At 39.5% G+C, this 21467-nt stretch overlaps 1 protein-coding gene across 2 annotated transcripts in view; it reads left to right on the plus strand.

The window, feature by feature from the left end:
* Positions 1-21467, plus strand: part of kcnn3 (potassium intermediate/small conductance calcium-activated channel, subfamily N, member 3) — a 76041-nt gene that overhangs the window by 45111 nt on the left and 9463 nt on the right. For both annotated transcript variants that reach the window (XM_086078188.1, XM_086078189.1), the window contains 3 exons: positions 2232-2373; positions 9753-9863; positions 20086-20213. In XM_086078188.1, coding sequence (XP_085934314.1) covers positions 2232-2373; positions 9753-9863; positions 20086-20213 — 381 coding nt within the window. The remainder of the gene's footprint in view (positions 1-2231; positions 2374-9752; positions 9864-20085; positions 20214-21467) is intronic.

Raw genomic sequence — 21467 nt, forward strand, 5'->3', positions numbered from 1 at the left:
TAGTGCAAAAGTATTTCCCGTCCAACGACAGCACGAGTTTGCACAAGGACAAACATGGAAGAAGAAAAAGGATTTTGAAAGTCTCCTCAAGATGGACGATCCGATTTGTTGAAGTTTTGCAGCCTTCCTAATGCATCACTTGAACTTCTTCCCGGGCAAAAACAAGGCAATGTGTGGATTTATCCGTTGCTTAATAAGCTTATTTAAATGCATAAATGCCCTGCTGGTGGGAAGCCCTCGTTTGGGTGGCATCCAATTTTAATTGGCATTGCCTCTCCTCTGCTAGCCAAACTAATGAAGGGGATAAAAAGAGGGCGTCAAAGGAGGTGCAAAAAGTGTCAGCCGGGCGACGTTCGCGCGACCTGCTCGGCAAACATTGAAGGACGTACAGTAATCGACAGCATGTGTTGCTGATGGATATTTTTTGACAAGACAACATTGAGTCCGATTTGCACAGGATTGGTTGCTATGGTAACAGTGTTGTGAGTGTGTGCGTGAGTGTGTGTGTGTGTGTGTGTGGAGCACACAGATTGGAGCGAAAACAGCTGCGGCTAGGCATTGTGTTCGCTTTCAGGCAAGTGTGCCAGGCTTCATCCGATACTTTTTGTTGGAGTTCCCCGACACGCGTTTTTACATTTAGATTTATTTGCACTGTTATGCAGCCATTATGAATCAGAAATTATGTTCACCTACCTACTATAGTTATGCATTAAATTTTTGAAAATACAATATTGTCTTAGGCTATTAACTCATTCACTGCCATAAATTATTTTTCTTTTTTTTAAGATTATTAAAAAATTAGGGGCAAGAGGCGATAATTTTTTTTATTGTAATTAATCGCATGACTTCACTAGTTAGCTCACGATTAATCACAAATTTTATATCTGTTCTAAATGTATGATTAAAAAATAGGCAATTTTCATACTCTTGTTAACAAAACTGGAAAAAAATTTAAACTAATAGAAATAGTTTAAATTATTTTTTGACGTTTATAGCCGAAATTCTTTTTCAAAAATTCGGGGCGTCAGGCGATTAAAGTTTTTAATCGTAATTAATCGCATGAAATCACTAGTTAACTTGCCATTGATCACAAATTTCATATCTATTCTAAATGCACAATAACAAATTCTAGGTTTTCATACTGCTGTTAACAAAAGTGGAGAAAAAAACTTAACTAACAGAAATAGTTCAAGTAAATTTTTGACGTTTATAGCCGTCAATGGCAGTGAATATTTAGTTAATATTTAAATTAAAAATGTACAATATGCTAGTTTCATTATTTATTTATTTATTAGTGTAGTTTTTCATCTCTCTGCCTGCAATTTTAAGGAATTTAAATTTGATTTCTAAATTAAAACATTTAAAATATATATTTTTTTTTTAAATAAGAATCACTGCTACGCTGTGTGATAGCATATGTTGTATTTTTTAACAATGACATTTTTTTCCCCCACTATTTTATTGTTTGTAGATTGTTTCAATCTGGATTAATTTCATTCATAAAAAATATACTAATACATTTTATTTATAGAGGCAATTTTTAATATTAGATTTTTTTTTCTTAGAAGATTTTTTTAAGCATTATAGTTCTTCCCTTGTTTATTTATTCGGGCTAGGCGAGTACTGATACCAACTATTAGTGTAATCTCGGCCTGATTTCACGGTATCGGTACTTGCTAAGGCGGGGGCCATTGAGAATTTATTTATTTATTGAAATTGATCTGATTGTGTTTTCTATACAAGACACGCATTTTACGAACAAATTGAAATAAATAACGCTAATAGAAAAGTGCTATTAATTTCATGCAAGGAAAAATTCTATATTGTAATTTATATAAGTCTTAAAATTGCCTGTCATTGTTTTTTGGGGAATTTTATGTATCAAAAGTACTATTAGTATCGTTACTTGGTATTGGTATCGGTGACTACTCAAGAGTTGAGTACTGGTATCGGCCTGGGAATTTTTTTTTATTGATCATCCCTATTTTTTAGTTTTTATGCTATGTTTCTGCTCTGTGATAACATATATGGTACCATTGTTATGATTATCATTTTTTTAATCTTTAGATTTAAATGTTTCCCTCCTCATCGTTCTTCTTTTATTAATTTTTTTTAAGAAGTCATCATGAAACCACTATTATAATCATTTTGTAGTATTTGAGAAATGGCAAAATATGAGTCTATTTTACCCTGTGACCACATTGAAACTGTATGTGCATCATGTTGTGCAGGTATCACGACGCACAGGACGTGACCAGCAACTTCTTGGGAGCCATGTGGCTCATCTCCATCACCTTCCTGTCCATTGGCTACGGGGACATGGTCCCTCATACCTACTGTGGCAAAGGAGTGTGTCTGCTCACTGGAATCATGGTGGGTACTCGTGATACGATTAAGTGGGTTTTATTCACTGATCTGAATATATGACTGGAAAAGCCAAGAGCCCGTACACGCCCGTGCAAGCCGTTGAAGCGACAGGGCGGCCATCTTGCTCCTCCCATCTCGCGAGCAGACTAATGTATAAATTATACGGTATACGTATTAGACATATACAGCTCGTAGGCAGTTAGTATAGGGCCGGGGGCTGGGGTGGGTGGGTGGGGGGGGTGGGGGGGTTGCGGGAAGTGGTCACTATTTTTAAGAGGTAAAAAAAAAAAAGATTAACAAGTGGACGATATGTGCTGCTTTTGAAGACCCCCTTTTTCTTTTACCGCTCAGTTCCTTAAACCCTTGATGTTTACAAGTTTCCTGCTGTAAACATCATCAAGCATATAGATTAAACATTTATTTTAAGTAGTGCTGTCAAAGTTAAAGCGATAATTGATTATTAAATCACAAAAAATTATCGCATTAATCATGAATGAATGCAGATTCATTTTGACCATAGATTAGCCTTTAGCGTGACAGCGCATGGCTACGTTTAAGGTAGTACAGGTTGTGTTTGAGAAATAAACACAATTTTATGCATTAAAATAAAGCATTTCATAATGTTTGCGTATCACATTTAGAATATTTGTTCATGTCAAAATATTATTTTAAATTATGCAAGTAATTAACTGATTATTTAGGATGAGCGTGTGCAGAGGATCAAAAAATGTTGAAGACGTCCTCATAATATTAAATCAAAAGAATTAACACATAACCAGTGCTCTTCAAATTTGGCGGGGGAAAAAACGTAGATAAAAAAGGCTTTTTTTATTAAGCGATTAATCGTGATTAATCAAAATTCTAAAATGTGATTAATCTGATCGTTTGACATCTCTAATTTTAAGTTGTAAAATGTCTGAAGTTCTCTTGTTTATGTGAAACAAATTTAAAACATCGTAAATCATGCTGTTTCCTAAGTTTCCAATTTCGATACTGTCGTATGCAGAGAAACGTTTCTTGGGAGGAGCAATATGGCGGCCTCGCGGCTTCAAAGATCGGCTATCCGGTCATCTGGAGGCCAACATAAGCAGCACACGTACCCTTTCTCCCTGCGTCCCGTCCTTGCCTCGTTCAAAAGGTCAACAGATTACAGCGCACTTTGTCCCTCGCCTGAGAAATTGTGCTGCTCGTGTAATACGAACACCCCCCCCCCGAGCTCCCTCGTGAATTAGCCGACTCGTGTGTGTTCGTAGGTGCACAAACAAGAGCGAGGCCATTAATGTTCATGTGTGCGCACACGTCCTGATTGCATAATGAAGGTCCCACCTTTCAAGGGTGTCACATCCTCCCACTCTCAACTTCTCTCGCTCATTCTCCCGTCCCATCTTTTCCTATTTATCACATTTCACTTCCCTGGCTGTCCATCTACTCCTCCTCCATCCTGTGCCGGGCCGCGCTGTTTATTTCTACCCACCGTCTGTCTGTCAATGTCCCTTTCAACGCTCCACTTCCTCGCTCACTTGCTCGGATTCCCCTCAAACCGACTGCTCGCTCGGCGTCTACTTTCTGAGCGATGGGAGACAATTAATCCGACGTGAGGTTTTTGAAGTCATTGCAAATGGCCCCAAAAAAAAGTCTGTCGGGTTTGAATTATTCCGCAAGGTCAGGCAAAGGGAAGAGGATTGAAACGAAACATGTTACCTATGATTGGTTTCCTCAAAGGACATGTAGCACACGGAGGCTAATTGCGAGACACCGCACAGTGTCGCAATTGGGGATGATGCATTTTTTAATATGTTACCTAATCATATTAACGTTCTGAATAACAGAATGATTTTGTTTCTCCGAGCGCGTCAGCTGTCTTTCTCAGAAGTGCTTTTTTTTCTCCTTCAAAAATGCAAATTCATAGTGGCGATGCTTTCAAATCCATTTACTTTCAAGTAATTGAAGCCACTTGTTTTATATTTAGGAATTTGCAGAGGGGAATTATTGAGCGTAAGCTATTATTTATGGAGAAGGTATTTTGTGCTAAGTACAGGCAATGTTTAGGAAAATATCTCAAATTTCTGTATGCATCTGCAAAGTTCAGGCTTTTAAAAACATCACAAAAATGAAATGACATTCTCTCAATCTCAATACTTCAGTTTTTGCTGAAGACTTCTTATGTGTAACTCAAATATTTATCACAAATATAATAATATAAACTCTTGAATGCCCGGCGTGGGGGAGGGTGACTCTCCCGATTGCATGTTGTTTCATTAGGAACGCTGCGAGGCTTAACTCGCTTAACAAGCAGCTGCTCCTATATAACCATTATTAGCTCACAGCTTAAATTCTTTAACATATGTTTACATTTAAGATAAAGACAACTCCAATGTCAATTAAACTTTGATGAAACTTTGCTGCTTGTACCACCATTCCTGACATGTTGATTTGAAATTGAAGGCGAGTCTGTTTTTAGCTGTAAATGTTTAGAGCATTTTAAAATGGAACCAAAAACTATACACTATGCATAATTGCAGTATGAATACTTTATCCGTAACTATGAAAAAAAAACATATTTCACTCTTTCGACGTCAACGCGGCCATACTTAAGCTGTGTTTTTATTGATGAGTTCACTGACTTGTCTGTAATCTATACGAGACGCAAATGTTAGCGTACAAAACATGACATCATGTTACAACATTACATCGACCGCACACCGTAACCTATGTGTGCTAATGCTAATGCAAGCTTTCAGAAATGGCCCCTATGTCAGAAATGGAAACTATGCTGACATGAAAGGCAGATTTCAGTATTTTTGGTGAAATATGCCCTAACTTGTGGATTCTGTTGCTAACACAGTTAGCATGATCCTGCGTTAGCCACAATGCTTCTGTTTATATCACGGACGATTACTATTACTGTGCATGTGCATTACAAATAGGCAGACACCAGCAGTTTCAAGAAAAGAAAAAACGATTAAATTAATTGTCGATCATTTTGATCGTCGACGTAGTCATGACTAGATGACAAATCCTAGCCACCCGTAGCGTGCAGTTTTACGACTCCACGCTGCCCGCGGCTGGACTCGTCGAACAATCTTCTTCAACTAACAATATACCATTTACGATGACATTATACTATTTTAAAGAAAGATGATACAATATTTGACTATATTTCTATGTCGTTGCCATTTTTCATCCATAAAAAGTGTAGCGAATAGCAACCGTTTAACGTAGCTTTTTCTTGCTCGTTTGCACATGTGAAGATGCTGATTAAAAGAATGCAATTGAATCAGCGGGGAGCTTTTGTCAATTAAGACTGAATCTTATTACCTCGGTGAAGGCTAAATGTTCGATAGCGCTCTTCAAGTGGGGAGGATACTGAACGTCCCATACTCGCCGCCGCCGCGGGCTGCATCCTCCGCACGGTACTGACACTGTGCTTGACACACTCTTAAAGAGGACTCCCCCCCACACACACGCACACACAGTGCACGCGCTCTCCTCCCCTGTCGCACACAAACACCCTCATCAGTTTCCAGAGTGGTTTATTTTCACCGCTCATCAGAGGAGGAGCGATGAGTGTTGGAGTGTGCAAGGGAAAACGGCGCCAAGAAGTCCTGCCAAGAATTACAGGTTACACTTTGGGTGACAGGTCAAGGGAAGAAAATGGATTCCTTTGAATTATTCTAATGAGTCTCGCCGTCATTACTATGGCAACGCGCGAGGGTGCACCGGGTGTTTGCAAGCCGGGGAAATGATGGACTGCGCAAGTCGCGGCGATTTACAAAGTACTGTACAGCAAAAGTTGTCCAAACTGCGGTGCATTTAAAGTCTTGTCACACCAGAAAGTTTGTCCATGGCAATTATTATTAAAATATTTCTACACAGACTTGTTACCTTACTTTTATGTACATTTACATGCATAAATAATGGGTGACTAGATTGGTAGCTAGATGTTTGTAGGAGGGAGGTAAGCAGAAGAGGTTTGTGAATTGCGTAGGTAGGCAATGCAAATTGATAGGTAGGTAGGTAGGTAGGTAGGCAGGCAAGCTGTTAATAGACTCTTCAGTTTGTTAAGTCAAAAGTAGGTAGGTAGGCAGGTAGTTAGGTAGGTAGATAGGCAGGTAGGTAGGCAGGCAGGCAGGCTGTTAATAGACTCTTCAATTTGTTAAGTCAAAAGTAGGTAGGTAGGTAGGTAGTATTTTTATTAAGTTGGCTAGTAGACAGAAAAAGTTAGGTGGGTAAGTTGGTAGTTTTTGTAGTAATTGGGTTGTTAGCTAGTTGGGTAGTCAATTAGGTACAAGTAATTCATTATGTCGTTTATTAGATAGGTCGTCAGTCAGTCGGTAGTATACACTGTAAAGTCTTTAATAGAAGGTTCATGGACTAAATTAGTAAGGTGGGTACGTAGGTAAGTTGGTAGTAGACTTCAGTTGGTAAAGTCAGAAGTAGGTAGGTAGGAAGGTAGGTTGGATCATAAGTTGGTAGTTGAATTGGTTGGTTAGTTAATTATGTACGTAAATAAGTAGGTAGACATTAGTAGGAGATTGGTGGGCAGAATAAGTTAGTGAGTTAACTAGATTGGTAGGTATCTAGTAAAATATTGTCTATATACTGTAGTTGTTATGTGTTGTACTAAAAGTTAATCAGTAGAATAATATGGTTTGGTAGAATGGTACAGTAGTTGGACAGAACCGGTAGGTAGGTAGGTAGGTTGGTTGGTTGGTTGGTCAGTAGTATAAATGTGTTGGTTAGTTAATTAGGTACGTAAGGTAAGTAAGTAGGTAGTTGGGAGAAGGTAGTTAGATAGAATGAGTTGGTAGTATTTGGCAGGTAGCTAGGAATCGACCGAGGTCTACATTATTACCTGTCTGTGCAGGTGTTTTTTTTTTTGTCTTTTCAGAAGCTTTTTCTTGAAGCGAAAATGATCCAATTGTCTCCTTGCGGCTTGTAATTGTCGCGCAGCGGCACAGATGGTAATTCCCCATTTTCTGACAGCGAGTGCGGATGGCTGTGCCGTGGCAGAGCAAGCGAGGGGAAACACTCGACCGCATGAAACAAATCACAGCGGCTCGCCTCGCGTCAGTCCGTCTGCAGAGATTGCACAGGGAACCCCGCCGGAATCCAACACGCGTGGGCGTGCACACAAAACCTCCCACGCACGCCTGCACACGTGTATGCACAATGTCTGAATAGAGCAATCAGCACCGTGCTGATTCGGACCACAGGGCACAATTGCACATGCAGAGCTTCACGCTGTGCTGTACATATTGTGCTGCAGCAATTCATCAAAAGCTTTTTTTTTCATCTACAGCAGTGATTTTTTGAAGTGCGCTATATGAAACACAACTCAAATGCAAATAAATAAAACTGCTTTTATGATATGTAATTACTGTTAGTTGGGACCCGCCAAAAATCACTGTAGTGTTGTTTGTGTGCATTTAAGGGTCGTGGCCTTGTGAGTGATGTCAGTTCGTGTGCTCAGAGAAGATAGACTCGGCTATAAACATCCCAATTTACGAACGGAAGGGCTCCCTTTCCGCAAAACAAACAAACAATAAGTAGTACGTTGTGTATTTAAAACATAGCTTTGCTTCCCGAAAGTCCATTTAGCCTAATGCAAACAGATAATGCAAAACGCCATCGACGGGCTAATGAATAGCATCAGCGTTGCAGTTTTATAAATGTTGTTATACAAACATTATAAAAAAATATGATATGCTTTTTGGGGGGGTGGCTTGAATGAATTCATGGCATTTCCAGCTGAAACACTCGTATCTCAAATAGAATGGTCATGGAACAAATTGAACTTGTATCTCAAGGCACACCTCTACAATTTTTTTGCATTTAATCTTTTAGTATTTTAAACCATTTATTTAGGTACAATTTAGTATTTAAGTTTCACCGCATTTGCAATGAATTTCAATAGATTGATTGTTTTTAGTAGTTTTCGTCTTATAAGTGAATTGTTCATGTTCCAACCATGCATAATGTTTACAGTGCATAACAATAATAATAAATAAACATTTTAGTCGGATTTAATCAGATGATAATAGTTACAGTATTTGGAAATCGGCATAAATCAACCGATTCTTTTTTGTTTGCCTGTTTTAGTAAACCTCTCATCAAAAAAAATCATACAAAAAAAATTGGCTGATTGCTGTCGATTTTTAAAGAGCGACCATCATCCAATTAAATTAGCCATGTGATTAATCTCTTGATTAATCTCTTCCTCTTTTTTTATCTCTGTTGTAAAGTTAATCAAATACAAAAAGACAAAGTATTGTAAACCATCAAATGTTATGCCTGTAATTCAAATATATATTGTTATAAGTGTGGCCAAAAAAGGAATCATTTTAATTAATCAGCTGATGAATCAGAATTTTCGGAATTTTATTTTGTCAAATATCGGCCTCAAAAACGCCATACCTATCTGTTTTATAGTATTGGTTTAGATCTGTATGGAATCTGTGGGTTTCCATCGTCTTACGTCATATTTTATTCATTCGTTGGTTGTGGATGAGCGTATAGACTAATGCTGTTTGTGTGCTGCATTTGACTGAACCCGGGCAAAGTTATTTTGGGGAACAAACTTGTGCTTATTGGATGCCTTTCCCCCTTCTTCTCCCGCTGCGAGGAAGGAGGAGGCGGCCATACATTTTCATTAAAGGCGCTTAATCTTAATTCATTGCTTATCAGGAGATATGTGACCTCATTAACATTGCCTTCCTTCGCCACCGTCGTCCGCTTCCTCCAGGATTCATCCTGCCTTTGCTATTTGTATGCACTCGCAGCACTCCGCTCTCTTTATCTTTGCCTCCCTCTCTCCATCCCTCCTCCTTTTTTCTCCATGCAACCCCCCCCCCTCCCCTCCTCTTCCCAGCACTCAGCGTCCCCATTGAAAACAGTATCTAATCTGAAAGTTAACTAAGTCTGTCGTCCTCCCGATGTTCCTCTTCAGCGCTCAAGCGCCGCTGCTCGGCAAAGCTGCCAGCGCCCGTTCCCCGACATCCCGGCCTCCTGTCGACTGACACCGTGTAATTAAGATCGGCGGCGTCCCATTAAATGACATTATGGAGTGTCAATCTCGGATGCGTATTTGAGAAGTATGGAAGGAGGGATCTTACAACAGATGGATTGGAAGTTAAAATAGACTTGGCTTGCTTGTCGACATGAAAAACTGCGGATATGGAACGGAACTCTCCAACCTAATCCTTTTTTCCTCTCTCGTCCCTCTCTCTCCTATCACTCCTGTTTGGCGCCGTCTTGCTCATGTTTGTGCTCCCCTGTCACTCACTTGGGGTTTAATTCTCAAAGTCAAATTAGCCGATTCCTCCTCCTCGGTTCTGTTTCCATCGATATCCCCTAAAATCTCCCACCCCCGCCCTCTCTTGCAGGGTGCCGGTTGCACGGCTCTGGTGGTTGCCGTGGTAGCTAGGAAGCTGGAGCTAACCAAGGCCGAAAAGCACGTACACAACTTCATGATGGACACGCAGCTCACCAAGAGGGTGAGTAAAGGCCTCGCGTGCCGTCATTGTGCTCGTCTCGCTGAATGTGTGTGTGAAGGCGAGAACATTTAGTTTGTTGTGTTTTTGAAAAGGTACAGACTCAGTAATATGTATGGGACACTATTAGCATCAATAATGGATAAGTTACTTCCAAAATCTGTAAAGTAATTCAAAAGTGTAACATAAGGGGGGGGGGGGGGGGTGTATGTAGTGTTAACGGCCGCCGTTTGCAAACGATTCATTCAAACAAACGAATCTCTAGCAAATGAGCCGAATGGAATCACTTGCTGAACTGATTCGTTCCTTTCTCCAATCAACTCAGCTCAGCCGTCGGCATGTCAAGCTAAGAGTGGAAAAGCCGCTTTCTGTCACTCGTGAATCTTCGGCGAATGACGCGGCCGGCGTGCGGGCGTGACTCTCGATTCCGTTAACTGCGAATGAACGACACGTATCGGTCAGTGAACTCTGATACGGCGCTGAGTGGTTCTAAGCGTTTTCTCCTCATGGGGATATGCGTTCATTGGCTTCCGTTTCTCCGAGTTAACGACTGTTGAGTCAAGCCACATGAGCGCATACACGTTCCCATTATCTTAACAGACGACACATATAAAAAGTAATGAGAGGAGGGGAGGGGAGGGGAGGGGAGGGGAGGGGAGGGGAGGGGAGGGGAGGGGAGGGGAGCGCTGAGTAAATTGGAGTGTGTTGAGCAGGCTACAAGTCTGTTGGTTTCAAAATGATTACAGTAAACTTTTCTGGTATGTCTTTACAGTACGCCGGTGCCTTGAGATGCGAGTGACCCAAACTTACGTGTTTTCACTCAAATATTTTAATATTATACTACCGTATATTTGTCTTGGAGCTCATCTTCAAATTAGCTGTTGTGGTTGTAATATTTCATGGCTGACATCTCTAAGCAAACTAGTCAAGTAAATTTGGTGATCTGCTTCCTTTTTTTAGCAGAAAAACAAAACATTTTGGCTCACTACAGTAAACATTTTTCATTTTCAAAAATTAATCAGGAGCCATTCCCAGTGTGAGCTACCATTTGCCCAACCCTGAATTATGGTAATAACTAGAGCTGCAGCTATCTAATATTTTGATACCGCTGCCAAAACAAAACAGTGTTTATCCGTTTTCAGTGGAAAAGGAAGAGGAGCGCATTTATCGGTTAGCAAATCTCGTTGGGTGTTTTGCACGCCAGGCGGGGATTGACAGCTTGTCCTTTCGCTACGCCTCCTTTACCCTCCATAACAACAGCATCGCTCCCGGGGTTGGCCGTGACAGTGCCGTGTTATTTTACGTCGCGGAAGCAATAAAAGGTTATCTCCTTGGCTCGCTAAATGTCTTACTGTCTTTCCATCACTGAGCATTTCCCTCCAGTTCGCTTCCACAAGTGTGACATTTGTCTTTTTCCCGTCCCTGGTTTTCAATCTGTCATCTTCTGTTCTTGGCTTTTCTTTCACCATTTGGCCTCCCTTCCTTCGCTCTTCTGGCCCTTTTCAATTTTTCATACAATTGAAAGACCCACGTTTTAAAAATAGCGCCCGGTATCAAATATGTAGAATACATTATGGCAGCAGAGTATGTGGGAGACTGAGCGATGAGGGATGATCAATGACTTTGTGACGCGTTTGTCGGGTGGTCCTCTGGGCATCCTAAACGTGTTTGACAAGGCAGTGCTCACAAGGGAGTATTTGTGTCAATTCTCATTAAAAACTTAGACTTTTTTTTTTTCATATTTCTTGAATAAATGCCTTTTTTTTTCTTTTTGAATGAGCTCTCAGCAGCATCCGTCATTTGCTGCTGGAGATTCAACAGTGAACAGACCCCCAAAAAAATCCGCCCAGAGCCATTTGTAATCCATGCATTAGGCACACGTGTGGGCTTTTTAAGAAATATAAATACATCATTGTGGTTGTGAATTTTGTGACCTTTTCCACTTCTCCCCCCCTGTGAGTGCTCATCCATCCCCTCGGGACGTTCTTCTCCGGCTTGGCTGTAATGACCGCCATATGAAGTATTTTGTTTGCATATTGAAATTTTTATTTTATTTTTTCTGCGGAAATGTCACACAATTTAAAAAGTGATGTGATCTCAATTAACACACTCCGGGAGTGTCACGGTGACATTTCCTGCAAAGGGTCCTGGGTTTTACGCGGCGGTAATTGTCTTTTGCCCTCGATCACTGAGCGACTAATGATTGAAGCTGTTGTGCGCGCGATTTACATGCGCCGGCCGGGCCTTTCTCCGTCATATAGGCGCAACACGAGAATACAATCACTCAAGGCTGTAATGATGAATAATGCAACAATAGACTCCCCCTGACATCCTGTCCATCTTGCCGACGCTGTACATACACCGAGGGAAACGGAATTACACCGAGACCCGTGCCGTTTACTTCAGTGGCATGGTGTCGCCTTTCAATGGACGGACAAGAATGGATTGCCAATTAGTGGAGACCGTGGCTATTGGACCACGTTGGTGTGGGTATGTGTGCATTGCGAAAACTTGGGGAGCTTGCTCTGCTTTGTTATAGTACGTCAATCCTGGCGAGCTCGGTCTGCAGACACAATAAGATCTGAGGAGGCAATCTTGAACACACAGCGAAATCGACAATGTGAATTCAACACCTACAGAGTTGAATTTAGCTCTTCAAAAGTGCCAATATTGGTCCACACTAAAATATTTAAAACAACACTTTAAAAAGTGTTAAACCTTAATGGCAGTTGAAATTTAACATGTAAGTAAGTCAACACTGGTTAGTGTTGATTTTACACTACGCTGATATTTTGCCTCGCAGCACAGTTACTCATCACCACTCCAATAATCAACCCTAAGACTGAATTCTGTTTGAATCGGAATCTGTTCAATTTATTTTTTATTTTTTGTAATGTGTTCAATTAACGCAGTCAAAGTTGAAAATGCCAAACTTTAACAGACTGCAGTCTCTTCTGTGAGTGAAAATGACTTCACGGGCCCAAACTCCTTTTGTTTTTAATGCAATGTGTTTCCCAGTGATAAGCGAGGAAGAGGAAAACGGCGCAAACTTGTCTCTCAAACTGGAAAAGTGCAGGTGTGAAGATGGAACTTAACTCGTTCAAACCCAAAAACGTATATAAATGCGTTTTGTGTACTTTTTTCTTCACTTCCCAAAACGTATTTATATGTTCTTTATGTTTTTTATGGTAGAGCATATAGAAGGCTTTGATGCAGCTTCTGGCGGCTGGCTCTCTGCCAAGCAATGTGAAACGCCAAAAAAGAAAGCAAGTTAAGCCTCGTAGCGTTCCTAAAGTGACGATCAAAAACTCTTGAATGCGTCTGGTGAATGACGAGAGCACGGCGTGGGGGAGGGTGACTCTCCCGATCGCATGTTATTTCTTTAGGAACGCTACGAGGCTTACCTTGTTTTCTTTATAGGCGTTTGCACACAACGCTCGGCGTTGTGTATTGAGATGGCGAATGTTTTTGGTTTTTGTTAGCAAATCATCAAAATTTGAACTATTCTAAACTAATTAATTAATTAATTATTAATTATTTACAATTTTAAAATGTAATTTAGCTAAGCTTATACATAAGTCTTTTTTTTTCATATCGCAAATCTTCTTGTTGCTGGCAAGCTATTAATCATATATCATACTTGTGCCAGTCCGATCAACTGCCAAGTCATCATGACATCACAATAAGTGCCGATGCACGCTGAGACTTAATCAGCGACGAGCTAACACAACGCGCAGGGTTAATTTCAGTTCAGCTGAGTGTTCCTCTCCCCTTAATAGGATTTAAAATCTTAATTGATAATAGTTAACATAACCCCGGAGTCGATGGCGTGTGAGGTTTTAATTGCTCATATGAGATGTCGGGACTAGCATCAAAGGTTTGAGCTAAACGGCTGCAGGCGCTACGCTACAAGTCATTATACTTGCTAACGGAACATTCACTGTTGATGGTGGAAAACTTCTTGCAGTTTCTAAATGAGTGCAGTTTCCTCCACAATCTCAATTAAAAGCACCATGATCACTTGAGCGAGAAGCAATTGTCTGCTTAAAAAAAAATGGCACCACTTCATGAAGTCATAATGTTCAACAAAAAAAAAATATGACATCTTGTTGAGCAAAATTTGTACTCTGATTTGGCCGCCAGTCCGCAGCGTCGGCTAATTCATTACTTTTAGAGCGAGTCGTCTCGCCAAAGAGAATATGCTGCAGTATCGCTCACTGTTTGCGCCATTAGCCAAATGGGAACAGCCCATTCCCCAGAGGTGCCAGCTCACTTCCACTCCAAAAGAAAACAAGAGCACTCAATTGAGCCAAGCTGGCCGCCAAGCTGGCCGCCAAGGCCGAACACCTCGTGCCCTGGAGGTGCTGACAATTTAAATAGACGTTATGGAAAGCTGACTTTTTAATTGCCTGTATGCACAAATGATGTCTCTGGAGTGCCCGCCCACCATTCAAGTGTGAAATTAGGCAACCAAGTATTTTTTTTCAAAGAGGGCTACGTCAGATAATGTCGGTAAACAAGCTGGCCAACCATAACTTGGCAGCAATCTAAGTTTAGAGCGGCCATTTTCTTTTCTTTTTTTCACAAGATAAGTGAGATAAATGTAATCACTATCATGTCAATGCCAAAAGATAAGCAGAGCTGCAATATTGTTGAATGCACAGAAAAGTGAAAAGCTTTCAACCAACTTATTTTTTCCTTCTTCTTTTTTTGCGTAAAAACGTAGAGCTGCTCAATTATGAAGAAAATATTAATCATGATTATTTTGGTAATAATTGAAATCACGATTAGGATGGACATTTATTTTTTGGTACAAAACAAGAAAATGTTTAAAATAAAATAAAATTATTTGTTACTTTTGGATGAAACAAAATTTATTAAAATAGTTATTTTTAAAAATTTTAAAAAGGTAAACATTTAAATTTAAACAACTCAAAAATTTGTATTAATAATCTTTTCTTTACGATTATGCTGATTTTGCAATTGTGGAGTGTAATAATGGAAATTGTAATTGAATTTGGATTAATTGCACAGCCCTAAAAAAAATATAGTAAAAACAGAAGAAGAGACAAGGTAAAAACTAATTTAAATATATTTTCTTTCAGAATATAACTACCATTGGAGTATTTTAAATTTCCTTCCTCAATTAGCTAGCCGATTTATGTTCCAGAAATATTCCGACCAAGCAGGCTGTGACCTCCCCCTCCCCCCATTAATATTACCTAAACCCACCGCGCCACTTTTTTTAATTTATTTTTTTCTTTTTTAATAACTGGACATCAAGATTTACCTCTTTGCCGTCACTGTGGCCGTAAAGGTCAGACCTGAAAAATCTCCACTTGTCCAGTCAGCACATGGAGGAACAAGGTGGCCACTTGTCGCCACGGTGACCACTCTCTTTGTTTATGTTTTTGTCCTTTCCACCTAATCACCAATTCCCCACATACACACAGGTATTAAGGTCATTAAGGCAGAAAGGGGCAGGCACAGCCATAGTGAGCGATTGATAAATCCCTCACAATATGGCAACCACTGTTGTAACACGTTTCCCGTGTACCTGACATAAGGCGTGCCGTGCGCGAAATGCAACGGGAACACATCTTTGACCCAGATGGCACCAACACGGCTCCCCCACCAACAAACCATATGCTGCTGCTATCGCTGCTTAGCTTCTGTTTACTTTCCGGACTCCATTTAAAGTGGATATACTGTATATATAAAATAAATTTTAAAAAACTAACACACCCATGTTCAAATGCCATTTTTATGTGATATATTTTTTTAAAAAACATCTTTTTTTCTACTATTAATTGTATACAAAAGAGGATTAGGGCCAGTAAAGAGAGAGAAAAAAAGGTTTGGCAGGATTCTGACTTTAATCTCATAATTCAGATTTTAAAGTCATAATTCTGAGATTAAAGTGGGAATCCTGCCCCCCCAAAAAAAAATTATATCTTCACTGGCCCTCTTCTAAAATATCTCTAAAAGAGAGGGGACATATAAATAAACAACTGTAAAATATAAAAAATTGAATAGAAATGTGCTGTTGTTTGTTATTTCACTGTCAAGCCATATTTCCCCCACTTGATGATGATGTCATACTACATTTAACACCTTGGAACTTCTTCTTATTTATTTTTTTTTACCCTTTTCCGGACTGATTCCTTTGAACAAGGAGATCCCTGCGATGCTATAGAAGCTCTCTGTGGACTTTGACTCATGCTTGTGCAGATGTGACTTCAAAAATGTCAAGAAAAACCTACACGGTTCATCAAAGGCACTTTGAATGGCGGCAGGTGTACAGACTCTCATTTAACATGAGTTTGAATGGGATTGGTTCATTTTGAACACACATGATCTCAATCGTTTATTTTTACTCCTCACTCGTGAAAAGCAACAACAAAAAAATCTGATGTGGTGTTTGAACAAGGGCGTGTCAGCTGCAATTTTAGTAATTTCACTTCATCAATGGAGTTAAAGCTGCTTTAGTCCCTTCGGGGAATTGAAAAAAAAGAAAGCAGTTGCAGGCGACAGTGTATTAGGCTGATTACAACCGGCTGGAATTCGCATGCTGAAGAGCGTGAGACAAACACGTCTTAATATTACATTTGTATATTAATCATGAGGATTGTTGCACTTGTAAAGAAAATGAGCCACCGAGAGCGTTTTTGATTGAATATGATAGTGGGATGTTCTTACAGCATCACTCCTCATTTGACTTGAAACAATGACTCACCTGATACAACAGGGTGAGGCACATTAATGACTAATGAACTTGTTAATACGTGAGGACGTTCTTCAGAGGCCTTCTCTTGATTAAAAAAATAATAAGAAAAAAAAAGGAACAGGCAATGATAAACAGAATTAACAAGATAGGTTTAAAGGTCAACTTCTAAAGATTTGTCACCTGGAAACCCAATTATTGTCCTACAATCTATAATCTCAATACTACATTGGAACCTGCTAACACTATTGAATGATAAAACTAAATGTCGAACTGAGTAGTGATGTCACTATCAAGTAGTTTTAGAATCGATTAACCAATCGATTAATCAACTAATCTGATTCATTTTAATTTGGCATTGAAGTGTATCATAAAAGTATTTTGCCCCCTGATTAGTCACTGGTTTTTATTTTAGTATACGTATAGTAATTTAAACCTGGACAATAACAATGAGTATTCCCTCGTATATTTTTTGTGGATTCCCACCAAAATTCAATAGTAACACCATTGGCACCGTTCCTCCATCACCGAAATTCAGGTCAATATTCAAATTTGTCAAGGTTACTTGCTCATAAATGAATGCTGATTAAAACCAAATATCCTTGATGTAGGTAGGTAACATACTACAAAGATGCGGTTGCCCTTGACAACGTGCTATGATTGTGCCCCTCAACAGCCGTTTTCACACGACCTGTAAAACGTCAGCATCTTTCCAGGGTCTCTGTTCTATATTCCAACATGAAATTGTCAACCCAGCAATGTTCTACCTTTTAAGGTAGAATGAGAAGAGGGACGCCACTTTTTGTGTAAGATGATGGTAGGAAGGAATTTTTTGTATATGTCAAACCAGACGCTGGCGCTTGATGTCATCATGCTTCTGATTATCCGCCTCTTAATGATCATTAGAGAAGTTCTGTATGTACTGCAGCTGCAGGATGTTTTTGTTCGGATTCTGAAGGCCCTGGGCAGATTACATGGGAATCACGTAGAGACTCAAATCTGGAAGCAATGAAGCTTGAAACGCTATGAAATGTGCACACAATGCTAGCAATATCCTGCTATGCTGGATTTGGGGTCTAATCCAATTACACAATACAGCATAATAAAATTGAGAGCGGGTCTTCTGTTAGAAATCGAATAAACCAATTTTGTGGGAGGGAAAAAGGCTTAAAAGTTGAACTCTTGATGAGGCCACTCGGCTCTTTTGTTTGCCAGCTTGACTTCATATGTGTCAAAAGTACACGCATTAGGGCAGTATTGTGTAAGTCCATGTGTGTCCGTGTGTGCGTGTCGGGCTTGACTGCAGTTGGATGGGTGCTGATTAGCCAAGCTGCCGGGGTCTTTTGTGCTCCTCAGACGGGGGGCTATAATTTCCCTTTGTTCAGGGCTCAGCATCTCTTTGAAGTCTCTCATTCAATTTATGTCCTTCTCGAACATCACTTCTCCCTGCCACGCTGTTCGCCATTTTGATTTTGGTGTAATCCCGCAGCCTTTCGTTAAAATCGTCATAATCGTCATCCATGTGTGAGACATGTTGTACATTCATAGATATAGTGGTTCTTAACTTGGGTTCAATGGAACCGCAGGGGGTCAGCGAGACAGTCTCAGGGGGTTGGTGGAGGTCATTGTAACCCTTTTCATACTATGTCAAGCAAAAAATAATAATATGTGCAATATTAGTTTGCATGTATAACAGAACAGATGGTGTTCCACAGGGTTCAATTCTGGGGCCTCTGTTGTTTTCTTTGTATCTGCTGCACCTGGGTTCCATTTTAGGAAGACAGCAGTTGCTGCACTTTGTAACAATTTGCCCCAAAACATCTTTACAATATCCTTTTTATTTAACCATTTATGACTGACATTTTGTTTAAATTAGTAGATTAACACCTTAGCTGTTCATAATGGGAACTCCTGCCAATAGTTCTAAAACAGGATTCGGGTTCGAATTTCCCGCCCTCTGTCTGCGGATGTGACGTCATGTGCGGGTTGTTTATGTGAAGAAGGGAAAATGCAGTTTCATTTTTCGGCCACTGGCAGTAGCGATTCGAAATTCAATATTCTGTGTTCAGTAGCTTTAAAGGGGAAGTCAACCCTAAACATTTCTTGACAATAATGTGTTATATGTGACCTCACTAGTTTAAAATGACATTCTGATTTAATATTACAATTGTGAAATATGAGTTATGAAGCAAAATCCAGCCGTTTTTATACATCACAGTGCTTAACTGATTCACTCCCAACTGTTTTACTGGATTTTGACTGATTTTGCAAGGCCCACAGAATATTGTGTTCTATTGCTTTAAAAACATCTACCAAAAGAAAGATTAGTCTCTTCTTTTATCAGGAAAAAAGTATACTTCTATCTGTTTCCATTTTGCAGCAATTAGCATTAGAATATAGCTAAGTTTCATCATTATTCACAAATCTGTTTAGAACTGTGGGTAAATGAGCTATTTTCAACATGGCCCTGGTTGATCTCTTTTACTCTACTGCCGTTTTTGTAATAACTACCATTTCTTCAATCGTTCTTTGCAGTTGAGAGGCCTTCTGTATGCTCGCATAAAATTTTGTTTTGACACTTAAAACATTTTAAATAGAACGTATTTGTACGTGTTTGGGAGCAAATGAGTTAAATGCTCAGGTAACGGCCAATCACGGCCCGTTTTCTGTGTTTGCTCATGTGACATTCGCAAGCTGACCTCTTAGACACTTTGATGTAATTTTCAGTCGACAATGACTGGCAAAATGGCCGCCCCGGGTAGGTTTTGCTGCTTAATTCTTCACTAGTGGGGGTGCATAGAACATATTAAAATAAAATATTTGACTTTGGAAATGTCAGTGTTTTGATTGGTGGAAATGTTACCAAAAAAGAACTTGTTAAAAAAACGTTAGCTTAAGACCACAAAAAAAGCATGATCTCTATTCTTCCAATTACAGAGTCGTGGCAGGTTTGTTTGTGTTTATGGTAGCAATCTCCCATCCTGATTGTATAAAATAATTGCATTTCCCAGCCAAGCCAGCTAATAGGAAGAAATAACCATCACTGAACTGGCTGCTCTGTGGAATTATTCCACACTGGCACTGTATCAGCCCCGAGTATTTTTCTCTCAGTTGTTGTCATACAATGTGAGACGATTGTTTTTTAATAAACCACCGCGCCGGATTACATGCAGCCAGCCATGTTGATGCAGCCCATTTGAGCTGCTCTAAGATATATTGTGGCACAACGTGCGAGGGAGAGACTCCGCTTGGTCCCTAAGGAACCGGCTGTTTATGTGTGCTTGAAAAGCTTTGGCAGGCAAAAGTGTGTGTTTATGCGTGTGAGTGTGTCTAATACATATTGACAATGAGGGCATCCTTTATGAAAAGGAAGCACGCTCAAGTGTTTTTTTTTTTTTTAAATCCGCGTCAAGGAAAATGAGCAAATGGCGGACAAACCGCTTGCAAGGCTCACCTGTTGCTTAACGATGTGTGTTTTTCGTGTACGTCGCCTGGGAGCAGATAAAGAACGCGGCGGCCAACGTGCTGAGGGAGACCTGGCTCATCTACAAGCACACCAAGCTGATGAAGAAGATCGACCACTCCAGAGTCCGCAAACACCAGCGGAAGTTCCTGCAGGCAATTCACCAGTGAGAGCACTCGCAACTAACACACACCCACGAATACGTGCGCGCACACACACACACACACACACACACACGTGCGCACGCTGACGCTACCTTTGAAATCAGTTGCATCCACCCACGACTTCAATGACTCATCATCAGCCAAATGTTCATCCAGTCAAATACAGTTGTGGCTAATCGACATGCATCTTTCTTTTACAAACGCTTTGATCGTCATAACTAATGTACTGATTAGAATACAAGCGCATATAGTTCACTGTCGGACTACAAGCGTTTCATCAATGGCTGGTTATCTTTTAGTAAATCCCCAAAAAAAAAAAAGGTTACAAGAATGCATGAGTGTGTATAACATTCAGAATATTTGTTCATGTCAAACTATTGGGGTCATTTTTTTCCCAATTTCAATTATGCAAGTAATTAACTGATAGAAAAAGAGGATGAGCGTGTCTAGTGTATAATAATAATAAAAAAAAAATGTTATCATAACATTAAATGTCGAAATAATTAACGCCTAACAGGTGCACTTTAAATTTGGCGGGCAATTTTTTTTAATAAAAACCTTTTTAATTAAGCCATTAATCGTAATTAACTTAAATTCTAAAATGTGATTAATCTGATTTTTTTTTAAAAATCGTTTGACAGCTCTAGTAATAATTGAAATCCCGATTAGGACGATCTTTTTACGTAAAAATTATTTAAAAAAAATAAATTCTTTGGAACACTATAATTATGCAAGTTATTTTTGGATGAGACAAAATGTATTAAATAAGTTATTTTAAATTTAAAAAAGGTGGAAATGTATCAATTTAAACTAAAATTAATATTAATCTTTTTGAATTTCAATTAATTGCACTGCCCTATTTTGTCCCCGACATGGCAAAATTAGCAAATCCCAAATTACAATAAAACAAAAAAAAGGAAAAAAAACTATGTTAGACGTACAGCTTGACTAGAGTTGGAACGATAACGGCAATATCGCGATATTAAAACTGCCACAATATTGTCGTCGTCATGTCACGATATTAAAAGCAGCACATTAGTTAAAAAGGCCAGGTTGATTTCCATTTGTGCAGTTCCAGCACCCTCTGGTGGTTAGTTTAATAGTGCAGTTGAATTTTTATTTAGCATGTTTTGGCCACCTACGTTTAAGACCTATTTCGTGTGCCTCAGTATGAAGTGTTATTACTTACCTGTAATATTTGAACTATATGTATAATTATGACCTCAGCTCATTAGAATTGTATAGATGAGACATTG

This window comes from Leptonotus elevatus, chromosome 6, assembly GCF_054856555.1.
Source record: "Leptonotus elevatus isolate MCC_2025b chromosome 6, RoL_Lele_1.0, whole genome shotgun sequence".
In the NCBI taxonomy this organism is placed as follows: domain Eukaryota; kingdom Metazoa; phylum Chordata; class Actinopteri; order Syngnathiformes; family Syngnathidae; genus Leptonotus; species Leptonotus elevatus.